At 37.9% G+C, this 12,276-nt stretch overlaps 1 protein-coding gene across 3 annotated transcripts in view; it reads right to left on the bottom strand.

Moving 5' to 3' along the window:
* Positions 1-12,276, bottom strand: part of LOC139961908 (cilia- and flagella-associated protein 54-like) — a 70,827-nt gene that overhangs the window by 40,072 nt on the left and 18,479 nt on the right. For 2 of the 3 annotated variants that reach the window (XM_071961543.1, XM_071961545.1), the window contains 17 exons: positions 11,787-11,929; positions 11,241-11,388; positions 10,497-10,652; positions 9,916-10,116; positions 9,032-9,227; positions 8,388-8,480; positions 7,779-7,905; positions 7,356-7,470; positions 6,704-6,856; positions 6,111-6,215; positions 5,641-5,738; positions 4,902-5,116; positions 4,320-4,519; positions 2,918-3,142; positions 2,108-2,337; positions 1,128-1,381; positions 276-431 (listed from right to left, as the gene is read on the bottom strand). In XM_071961543.1, the coding sequence (XP_071817644.1) occupies positions 276-431; positions 1,128-1,381; positions 2,108-2,337; positions 2,918-3,142; positions 4,320-4,519; positions 4,902-5,116; positions 5,641-5,738; positions 6,111-6,215; positions 6,704-6,856; positions 7,356-7,470; positions 7,779-7,905; positions 8,388-8,480; positions 9,032-9,227; positions 9,916-10,116; positions 10,497-10,652; positions 11,241-11,388; positions 11,787-11,929 (2,815 nt within the window). The remainder of the gene's footprint in view (positions 1-275; positions 432-1,127; positions 1,382-2,107; positions 2,338-2,917; positions 3,143-4,319; positions 4,520-4,901; positions 5,117-5,640; positions 5,739-6,110; positions 6,216-6,703; positions 6,857-7,355; positions 7,471-7,778; positions 7,906-8,387; positions 8,481-9,031; positions 9,228-9,915; positions 10,117-10,496; positions 10,653-11,240; positions 11,389-11,786; positions 11,930-12,276) is intronic. The other variant, XM_071961544.1, reaches the window with a different exon arrangement.

The raw sequence follows: 12,276 nt of genomic DNA, 5'->3' as shown, positions 1-12,276 counted from the left end.
CTACTAATACTTACATATATATTACTTTATACAAAAGAAGTGGCATGATCTTTTTAGCTTACGGTTTTGTCATAAGCTGGCAACACTCTACCCGACTGCATGCAAGTTGACTTAACTCAACCATAGTGATGCGGGAAATTGTGTGCAGGGATCAGAAGTAAGACTGTGGATCTTCACAAAATTAAAAACTAGTTCATGAAAGTCAAGTTGAGTCGGGGCAGAGTTTGGGCAAAGGTTCAGAAGGAGTGGAGAGAGAGGATAAATTTGCATCTCACCATTTTGCTGAGAGGCCAGGTACAAGATCAACAGTTTCCTGCTGTGTTGTAGGGCTCTAGAGGTGTAGCTGGATTGGTCCAGTACTTCCCTGAAGGATGAGAGACTGCCTTTGATATTTAAAGGCACAGATACCAACTTGAATGCATCTGAGGCACCTAAAACCACAAGCAAAAAGACAACATGGATGTTGAAGAACAATTGTGATTCAAGTATAATTTATGCTTTGAAAAACAGAACAATATTTCATGCAAAGAATTATTTATTATCATCCATGAAATAAGATGTTCGACAGAATTAGACAATGTTTATTCTATTTTACTTTCTCATTATAATGCATAACATCAATATACATGCATACATTATATAATATTACTTTCCTTACAATTTTGAAACATTATATTCAAATAAATGTATGAAAATGAAGTGGGTGTAGTGAACAAAGTCAGGAAGTGATCGACATGGAGTACAAATGAATAAAGTGGATGAAGTAATTAAGTGAATAATGAGGTAAATAAAGTGAAAGACATTGATTGAGAAGATGAAAGAATGAAGTGCACAAAGTACATATGAAGTGATGAAGTGAACTACACAAATGGAGTGGAAGAAGTGAACAAAGTGGATGGAGTATTTTATAGGTGAATGAAGTGAAATGAGGTAAATAAAGTGAACACATGGAAGGAGTAACATGAAATAGATGAATTAAAAGTTGATGTGAATTGCTTAGTAGTAGTGGATGGATTAAATGAAGCATACAACATGGATGGGGTGGATGAGGTGAATGTGTCAATGAGGTGAATACATGAATGAAGTGGATACAGTGGCATAGACAAAGTTAATGAAATGTTTCTTACCTTCATATACATTATGTCCCTCTGGATCAATTCTTCCTCCAGTCTCTATAGGGGGTAACATGGCAGTGTTCACTTCCACTCTCAGCTGTTTGAACATGTAATTCTCCGCAGTGATGGACTCCCCACCGTAGGCTCTCGCCGAGATGCGGAAGTGAGGTTGCTCTGGGGGTGGGCCACCGTAGGCATGTACCCTTGATACCAGTTTCCTCTGGGCTTGAACTAAGACTGGACTTAGATGCTCTGAATATCTCTCACTGATAGGGGGACAGATGGGGGGTTGAAGTGGGGGTTGATGGGAGGGGGGAGGGAAGATAAAAGGGGAAAAATATCATTAGCAAAGGTGTCAGGTAACAACTTTTATAGATCTATTGTTTATGTTTCTCAGCAACTTAAGATTATCCAAATTCATGCTATGAAGATTAACTTAAAAACATCAATGATAGACAGGAAAGCTTCGAAAGGGAACATCTTTCTTGACAGCTGATATTGACAGCACACCTACAGCCATTTCAAATTTGTATCTTGCTACTAATTATTTTGAATGTCTTTCTGAGTTCCTTTAAAATTTGGTCTCTGACAGGTCCTATACAAACCCCCCCCCCCCATTCATCTGGCCATTTAATGAAAAAGTACCACATTAGTGCATTGTTACACAGAAAGATATTCCTACAGCACAAACTGTGACAAACTGTGACAATAACATCATCAGCCCAGAGATTTATATGCAAATTAGGCCATGCCTAGGTTCATCTACTACAAGAGTGTTGAAGACTTAGTGTTGATACTTGATTTGCAGTGTTAGAGAGTGTTTTAACGTTAATGCAACAAACTAACAACAAATTTTGCGGTCATGTACTTGCATAACAGCAGGAACTTAGTTTAATTATAGTAGAAATGGATGCCAAGAATTGCTTTTAATGATTTTCCTCATTTTCATTACACATATTGCTCCTAGCTTATTTATTTGACGGTTCACTCACTTTGTCAACATGTTGAATTTCATAGCTACATCTGCCAGTCGTTCCCACTGCTGTTCATAATACAACATTTCCATGACGCGCACCACAAGCCGACGTGACCAACGAGAATCGATGAAGCTCACATCATCACACAGCGGCTCAAATTTGAGGCTAGCACCACCTTTCTCATTGGAAACGTCGCCAACCCAAGCCTGGCGTGGACCTCCTTCTTTCGAGAGGCCTTTCTTTGTCTGCATTGTAGAAACATTGGTTAAAATATGAAATTTGAAAGAGCAAAGAAATAATTCCACCAGAGACCTCAGAAATAAAAGTCCTACACTATACTAAGTTATTGAAGTCTTAGTTGGTAGCTTTACTCGCGTTAATCATTCTTTGCAAGAAAGGGTGGGGGAGGGGGGAGGGGGGAGGGGGGAGGGGGGAGGGGGATACCATTCAAAAGCCACAGTGCAGACTGTGTAATTAGGGGATCATATCATATCAATATTGAATTTATTGCAAATTGGGATATTAAAATATTTAATCATTTATCATGAAATCTTGCCAACCACATATAATAATGCTAGGCTACATAACACATGTGTCATATAACAGTGCTGTAAAGGGTCACGACTTGGATCACTAAATTTTAAAACTCAAGTGACTGGAAGAAGTTAGTGATTGTTTCTCCCCATAGAGGTAATATACAGGGACTCTATTCAGGAAAATCATGATTAGTGACTTGACTCGACCATGAAATAAAGTGACTTATTACAAATCTGGTGACATATACTCAAATACTTTACAAAATGATCTCTTTTGGAAGACACCAACCTTGTCCTTTTCTTTATCAGTCTGCAATCTTATCATCATATCCAAGAGACAATCCACAGCCAGGTAAAACGGCTTCCAGACGATACCCCGGAGGGCATCGACAGAGACCAGGGTGTTGCTGAACCCCTCTGAGAAACAGTGTAACAGTGCAGTGTGAGCACAATTCCACATGGCTCTGCAGGCATTCTGAAGAAGGTTCCAATGCCCTCCTCGGTGAGCCAAGACCTAGCCACGAAAGAACGAGTAAACGTGAAATATAAGTTAACGAGAGCTAATTAGCTACAAATATTAAATATGGTCGATATTTTGGATTAAGTTGATGGTGACACCGACTAATAGTGGTACATAGTTAGTACATGTCGGTACTAGAATCTAACTTCTTTGGATCCAAAAGAAAGTCAGTGTTTTCAAGTTTAATATAATTTTAATATCCTTAAAATTAAATTTTAAATAACCGGTTGTTCAACTTGGTTTCTCTCGTAATGTTTCTTTATTAGACATAATTCATTTATCTTTTTATTTTGTGTGCATGTTTGCATAATTTCTAACATCATGGAAATCAACAAATCAAGATTTGATACAGACATCCTTCAAAACCCAGTTGCATTGCCTCATATGTTCAACTTTTCTGATAGGATCATACCGAGAGATGTTTACCCGATATGGTATTGAAGCTGCAGGTTGAATCTCATTTTTTTAAATTTCTAGTGTACTTTTCACCAGAGTTATCATATTCCACTAACATACCTTACTGTTCCTTTACCAATCACGTACATCAAGCATTTCACTCAGCCTGGGGAAAACTCTTATCGCATGGCAACTTCAGCCAGGCTACCAGTTTCATATTAACTAATTGAGCTAGACCACTAGGCACACTAGATAGTGTGAAGTATGGAGGAACGAGGCTAAGCCTTCACATTTTGACTTTGTTGACTGCAATGTAAAATCATTCTCTCAATCAAATGTGCTTGTTGGGTTATATGTTTGGGTTATATGTCACAACAGATGATAAGAAATACTGAGTTTTCAATAAAAATACAAACTCTAAGCCTAGGCTTGCAAAACTCTCATATGGCAGATGGATATATCTGGTTTAGTCTACTTTACATATAAGAATTGGGGCTGAAGTTGTTACTGACAATGACAGGTATGGATAATTGCACCCCCCTGGAAGTTATACTTCATGGGTATGCCTTTGGAACAATGCAACTACTCAAGGGACAACAAAGATAAGTAATTTTGTACATGAAATGCAACCAGGTGCCTATGGAAGACACAAATGATCACATATATCTTTCTCTCTTCTGGTAAACTTGAAAGCTATTCAAATAACAACCACTATTAGGCACTTTAAGGACAAATATGCTGAGCTCATTGGGACAAGAAATGAAAGATGAATTACCACAGCTTTTTTCAGATAGCTGAAGCTCTTTGAGAGACTCTCCAGGGTAGCCTGAGATGATAGACCGCTGATATCGTGAGGAGGTTGCATCTGTGGACCGCCTCCTTTGGCATCTTTATCACTTTCACTGGAATGGTAGGTCTGTAATGTATCTGAGACCTTGTCGTCTGGTGGCGGGGGGACACGTACAACTGGCTCACCTGCCAATAGGAAACAAGACCCCTCTTGAACAAAAATGTTTGTACACATGATGAAACAAAGGCCGGCCAGTATTATGGTCTCACAGAGTTGGTTCATAGCAGTCCAACACTGTTTCAAACCTTCAAGGTACTTCATCTGCAGCTATTCTGTATGACACAGTGCCATATTATGGAATTAACTGTAAGGTTAAGGTGTCCATGTAATACTACCAAGACTTAATTTCCTTTTGTAAAACTAGTCAGGTTCAGATTTCAAAGACATTATGGGGCAGCTGTCTGTGAAGCAGCTAAATCCAAGAGAATATATTGTTTCCTGTTAGCAATTTAAAGACTTTAAGTACATTAGTCATATGGTCACATCTTCCATTCCGAGTTAACTTACCGACTGTGGCTAGAGCAGCCACCTCTATCGCCGTGGTGACAGCCTTACCAACCTCATCTGCATCCAGCTGCTGTAACTGAGCTATGATTGGATCGTTCTGGACGTGTCCGTTATCTCCGTGCCGGGTAGGGGACCTAGATGGCCCGCCATCCCACCCTACCAACAGAGTACCAACAGTGTCGAAGGTGAACCAGTCATTGTCCAGGTAAGAAGATCTAAGTGAGATGAAAAAACAGATGTGGAATATTAAACCACCAAAGCGTTCTTCCTCAGGATATAATATCAAGGGTATGTGTATAGTATTGGGGACAAGTTTGTTGATGCGTCACCAAAATGAGGTTAGCTGGTCCACACATGTATGTTGAAGTAAATGAATTGAAGTTTCAATTGTGGAAAAAGTCGAATGCTGTAGCAAATACAAACCATGATATGCCTTTGAGGTTCAATGGAAGAATATCTCATCTGCCATCATTTGTAAAACAATTTGAAATCTCTTCCCCAACTCTTTGAAAACTCATTGTTTACAAATTGCTCATGGCCATAATACAGAAAAGCAATGTTATCACGAATGGTCAACGTGTCAGTTATCCAGCAATTGGTAGCAGGTAACTGAAAAATACTTTCTACAATGCTGGAAAGGACATTGAATAAAGTCAATGGAGAAATTAAATGGGGAACAGCACCATCATCAGTAGACTTTTCTAAACATTACCAGAGAAGTTTATAGTAGATTTCTCACCTGTATATATCTCCTGCCGTAGGTCCCAGCAGCTTGTTTCGTTTCTCAATCTTGCCCAAAAATTGTGCAAAGTGGCACAGACCCTGGAGGACATTCATCTGCAAAGATATCCCCCCAAAATATAAAATTTATAGATTGACGGAATGTTTGCAGGTATAAAAGTAAGGTGTCGAAAGTAGGAATAAAGGCATGTATTGATATAACTGACTAACTAAAGATTGGTGACATCATATGGCAGATATCGTAATTAATGGAAAATATCAGCATTTTACAGAGAGTCTTGTTAGAGCTTGAATTCCATTTAAATAATGTTCTCTTTTGCTCTAAGGGTTAGCAGGCTGTCATTGCTTAAAGTTTAGTGTAGCTTGGTATTAATACATTGCACTGCATGAAGTGGCAAAAGAGTCTCTTTTGTGGCCCATATATAAGTTTTTTTGTCTCCAATCTAGATTTAAATGATTGTAGCGTACATGTGATCTCCATGGCATTTCATCCGAGCAAATCTTCCTCAGTCTTTGCTTGCGTCGCTGGGTTCGGTAAAATTCTCCGAAGAAGACTTCCAGTTTTTCGAATGCCTGTTGAAATATACAAGAGAAGTAATCCTGAGTATGTTGTTAGAACCAAAAAAAGGCAATTAAAAAACAGTAACTATGCCTGAGTAAAAGTGAAATTGTTGGTGAGAATTTATAAAAGATGCTAACACCTTGTATAGTGTTAAGAAGTTTATAACCTCTAATTCATGAAAATATAGAAAAACGGAAAATGGAAATAAAAGCTATTTGAATGAAATTATAACATGAAATTGAACAAGATAACAAGGAAATCCTTCCCCCCCCCCCCAAAAAAAAAAAAAAAAAAAGAAGAAAAGAAAAAAGAAGAAAAAAAAAAAGAAAAAAAAAGAAGAAGAAAAAAAAGAAGAAATTAAGAGCTATGAATCCTTTCATTTGTTGGCTTAATGATGCAACGACATTAAGTGCTTGTGTATGCATCACTCCACATCCATGCACAGTTAAGATTAATGAAATGACTATATTGAACATAAACAACTACTTTATCATCTTACCATCATCTCCTTGGCCTCTTGAGCAGCCAGGGCAGCATCGCTCATGTTCAGATTGGTACGGAGATGGACCAGAAGCTGAAGTTTCTTCTTCCTTCTCCTGGGACTGGGCTTGTTGGCTTCAGTCGCTGCCTTGGTTGGCTCTGGTTTATTCTGCTAAGAAACAGAGAAAGACACACTTGCCTGAAATGTATAAAAGTGTTCTCTTAAAACCACAAAAAAACCAAATATACTATCATAAGATTAACTAGGAGTTGTAAGAAATGGAACGAAACTATCCCATTTACTGTGAAATATCTATTATACACTTTATTGAAAGAAAAAGTTGAGATCAAAGTTACATAGAAGTAACAACAGTCTAAACATCCATCGGACAATAATCAGGCACCCTGGAAACCTCTCTGTGATGTACCCTATTTAACCAAACTCATATAAACCCACAGAGGCAGTACATTGCTGGCAGATAATTAAACAAAAATATTATTTTGACGAAAAAGCAAAATAAATTATGCCACGATACCAGTTGGTCTGACAGCATTAGTCAATACTTTATCACTTGACACTTTGCAATCGAAAACTGTTTACAGTTACCCCCCCCCCCTCAAAATAAAGACATGGTGTGATATAAAGGGTTTGGTAATATAGAACTTGTTACCTTTGAAAATTCCACCACAGCGGCAGCGTATTTCTTGGTGTCATCGCCGGCCAAGGTCAGCCCTCCTGCTTGCTTGTTGATTGTGGCCTTGATGGCAGAAAGCTGTTCATTCCTCCTGCAATGTCAAGGAAACAGTTTACAGGTAATTCTCTAATTGAATCTTTGAATAAATTAAATGTTAAAACTGACTGGGAACAAGTTTGTCACTGGTTTGAATCTCACTCCAGCCAATAACATCTTTCCTTTTACACAAAATTTCATGATAGCTTGATGAGAAGTATTCTTTGGCAAAACACAACAACAGAACATAAAACCATTTCACCTACCACAATATGACAGATTTATTAACTCTTGTGAGAATCTTATCTGTGGGGAACCCATTAACCAGTACAACTACTGCTACTAGTTTTCAAGAAGGTTTACCTGATTAACCAGTGGATGGTCTCTTCACACCATTCAGTAGCAATATCCACCAGTCCTTCACTGAGGGCCTTCTGAACGACCTGAACAAAGAATTCAAGATATCGAGCACGCCTCCGGAACTTCACAACTATCAATACGGGAGAGATAGAGAGAGAGAGAGAGAGAGAGAATTAAAGTGTACACAACACACAACTTCTGTAAAGTATAACTTCTGCCCCATCAAGGGAACATAATTTCACAATCAACTAGAGACAATGTGTGTGCATTATTTTCCAATGTCCTGTAATTCATACATATTTAACAAATCACATTTCTATTAAAATTCCTTTCTTCTCACTTTTAATTAATTTTCTCGGTAGACCACATCCCATTCTAGCAATAACACTAATTTATTGCTCTTTCCTTTGTTTCATAAAACAGCTGAAATTTAATCAAATATAACATAAATTCTGTAATCAGATTGAAGGGAATGACTAGTTTACCATCCTACAATAGACTCTGATAGGAAGAGAAAGTGGCCCTGGTTCATCCATTCAATTAAACCTGGGTAGGATACGTATGTCTTTAGTAGCAAGTACAGTACTTGTTCTATGTGAGTGTAGTACCTACCTTCTTTGTACGCGTATCTACTGGGCAGTGTGGCGATGAATGCGTGCAGGATGTTGGGATCCTCCGAGCCGGTCAGCTCCTCTGTGTTGTGAGCTGTCAACGATACAAACAAGACAATCAGAGATCGGTACATAGAACAGAGACGTACTGACAGCTATAAGTATGCATATATCATTATTAAGGTCATCAAAAGGGGTAAGTGAAGGTGAACGTCTTTAATTTCTTGAAAATAGTAACTTCAGAGTATGTTTCCATAAGGAAACATTTAGATACTTTTATTTGAACACCCTCAATATCTGGAATATTCTGGACAGCCTGAATTAAAAGCAAAATACTTTAAGCAGGATATAGATACTTTCAACCTCCCTGTTTGTTTGCTTCTTTTTTTATTGTAGGGAGAAGATGGTGGTTGGGTTGGAGGAAGGGAAATGAGGACAAGGGGATTACAGAAGACTTCCTATACACCAGTTTACCCATTTTTCCAAATCACCAACAAACATGTCTTGTTACTGTCAGCCACATGTTGATTCAGTAACTTGGCAACCACTCTTTCACGTTGCAGCGATACTCCAACATAAATTCATTACTTCCGCTGGAGGCTTTTGTTTAATTAAAATGCTTTCAGGGTCCAGAGTAGCGCTTACCTAGTTTTGAAAGTTTCAAGATGTGGGCTTCCAGGGCTCTCAGTTCTTCATTCTGAGTGCCTTCCAAATTCACATTCTGCTGGCCCTGACGCTTGGTTCGTTTACGTCTGTTGGCCTGGAGACCTGCCTGGCCTATCGGCAGACTAGAATCCACATCGTCGATGACCTCTGGGTCGGTCTTGGATTTGTCCACTTCCTGTGGAGTAAGAATGGTTGTTCTATGTTTATAACTGAATGAAGTGAAGTAGCTGGTTGTATTAAATACTTTTTATTATCGTTCACACAGCTTTCTCCCATTAAATTGTTAGTATAAAGGTCTGTGCAATGTCCATACAAGTTTAAATTAGTTGGTTCTTGGTCTCAACAGTTCATGAAATTGCTGATGTCAGCCATAATAGATATGTGCAACTAAAGCCAGGCTAAGTACAACTGATAAACACAGTGTAGTAGGTCTGGGCTAACTATTCATGGTGAGTTTTGAAAGCAAATACCACATTTTTGCAACATTTTTAAAAATCAGTTGTGAAAGTTAATATGCAAGAAGAGCTGAAATATAGTTTCTATTCAAGAATACTTGTTGGTACAAGGTGCACTGCAAAGGCAACCAGCTAACTAAAACACTTGTAATTTTTATTACTAGCAGCTGGCATGTAACTATGCCTCATTGCTATTTTGTATCAATTCACAAAATTGTAAAGGCCATTTACTGACAAGCTCATGCAGACCCACTCTCATCTTTATTAGGCATGGCCCAATGCTAGTCAGTACTATCTTTTCGCATCAACAATGAATGCTAACAATTGACAATATAACATTTCAATGTGTAATATGACAGAAGTTTAAACAGACAACCTGTCTTTCATAGGTGTACTCCTCTTGAATACCTTTTCTATGGCTAGCATCTTCTTCCCAGAGTCACTGATATGGTTGCTAAGGTTACGCTGCTTCCAGACTCTCAGTACCTTTGCTAAGTAGAATGTGATGGAAGCCAACATGTGATGCAAACTGTCAGTGGTTGTCTGTTGTCTGCGTTGTCGAAGGTTGACGGGCGTCTCCTGTAACACAGCGTAGCATCTTATCAAGATCTGTGGACATGAAGGGAAAAGACAACAAAACTAATGCCATGATTTAGTCACAAATTTTCTTGATCAAAAATTGATTGTAAAACCTTTGTCAGGTTAATAAACACATAAATACAAAACAAGGAACACACTTAGTAATTTGCAAGATATTAGAAAAGAAGATTAACTGATATAGGATGCCACATAATACAGTAGATTCTTTAGGACTGGTTAACAGTAGACAAAATATTCTCAACCAAATAGTCTCTAAGTCTGGAGTTCTTGGCAGCAAGGTTGTTACTGTTATTGTAGCATGCTCTGATTACCTACTAAATTAACTCTTTTATCCGATGACAAGTTAATTGCAAAGTGATAAAACAGACAACCCTATGGTTACTGATTACCTGTACAACAGGAGCAGATGGTATCTTGTAGTATATCAATGGAGCCAGGAGACCATAACACTGAACCACAGCCTGTAAAGCCAGGTTACTCTCATTCAACCATCCAGCTAACTCCAGGGCGACTAGCATCCTCTCGCACTCCCCGAGACGCTGAATCTAAACAGTAAAGGAGGACAGGATACACAGCATAAGTACTACATATACTGCAAGCACTGGCTATGATGGGATGCAGTAAAGTACTGTAAGTAGATGCTAATCAAATGGTATGCAATGGTAGGGTACAGTACAACACAGTGTGGTAGAGCACGGGACAGTATGATACAAAACAAATGGTTATGCAAGGCAAGATTCAAATCAAACAAAAAAGTTACATTGCAATGTAATATTATTCCAATAATTAATATATTATTATGCGGTAATATCTGCTTTTTTTCTGTATATCCTGTAAGCATGCTTACTTCAAAGGATGTCATATCAATTACTCTGAATTAAAAAAAAAATTAAAAGAGGATAAACTTAAGTAAAATTCTAACAAGGTTAGAGTCATCTTTACCATTTATTGTATTTTCCATTGATTTATACAGATTTCAACAGTTCAAGATGAAAAAAAAATCACTTAGTCTCTTATTTAAGGTTCTGTTTTACTTTGCTGAGTCATGATGGTAATAACCTCAAGGTTGCTCAAACTGTCATATTTCCAAGAAAGTATTTCACGACTTCATAGCAGCGAAAGTTAAAGTTTACCTGGCCACTGTAGTAAGGTCCCTCATCGCAAAGTTTATTGCAGAAAATACTGCCCTCTCTGATGCTGACATCTACATTGATGAAGATACTGCTCAGAAACATCCTTAGGAGGAGAGGAGAGGCAACACTAGCAGTGTCTGGATTGAGACTGTAATGGTGTAAAAGGAGAAACAAAATAAAACATTTTGAAGTAGTCTTGTCTTCATGAAACACTTATCTTCATGAACTCTTCTTTATGAACTTTATAATTCATTTTGAGATTCCCACAACATAGAGAGGTTTATTTTAAGTTATATTACATATTTCAAAAGGGTTAATTTTTGACAAGAAGGTTGTCCATTGGTAAATCCTGACATTCGTAGAGGGTTTCAAATGTTCTTATATAGGCTCTCATCGCTGAAATAATAAAATGGATAATCCACTGAAAATCCTCAAAAGGGTAGTATTGGCCCTGTGACAAGATAGTTAGTTACAAATTATGATCTAAAAACCAGGTTAAAAACTGCCCTGATTCAATGCCAATAAAGTTTCCTCTCATAAACTCACCGTTTCAGGGCCAGCTTGTAATCTTCTTTGGCCGTCAGCTTCTCTATGTCAGATTTAGGAGGGGGAAGATCAACCACAAAGTGATTCCACAAAACTGTGCTGGCATGAAGACCGATGCTGTAACAACCGACTTGATAAGCTGCCTGAAAAATCCAACAGGAAATACACAAATCTAGCACAGTGAGCTTACCCACACAGTTCTTTACATTAACAAATTGGTTTCTCATATCTGGTGGGTAAGTTTTGAAACTTTTCTCTTCTTGAAATTTGTTATTCATTTTTGAAACTTCTATGAATTATTATCAGTTCCCATTTGACATGTTTCCATCTTAACAGATGTATTGAAACAAGTCTGTCCATCACAAAGAAAACTGGCTTTTTAAAAATTTATATTCTCTAGAAAAGGTTGACAGAGAGTGGTTTATTGATAACATGCTGGTATTTTTTTGTGCCCACTGCCTTGACAGATAACTTTGTTTGTGCTCATGTA

Source organism: Apostichopus japonicus, chromosome 20 (genome assembly GCF_037975245.1).
Source record: "Apostichopus japonicus isolate 1M-3 chromosome 20, ASM3797524v1, whole genome shotgun sequence".
Classification (NCBI taxonomy): Eukaryota; Metazoa; Echinodermata; class Holothuroidea; order Aspidochirotida; family Stichopodidae; genus Apostichopus; species Apostichopus japonicus.
Note: the sequence above shows the minus strand (reverse complement) of the source record. Positions and strands in the feature narration are given on the sequence as shown.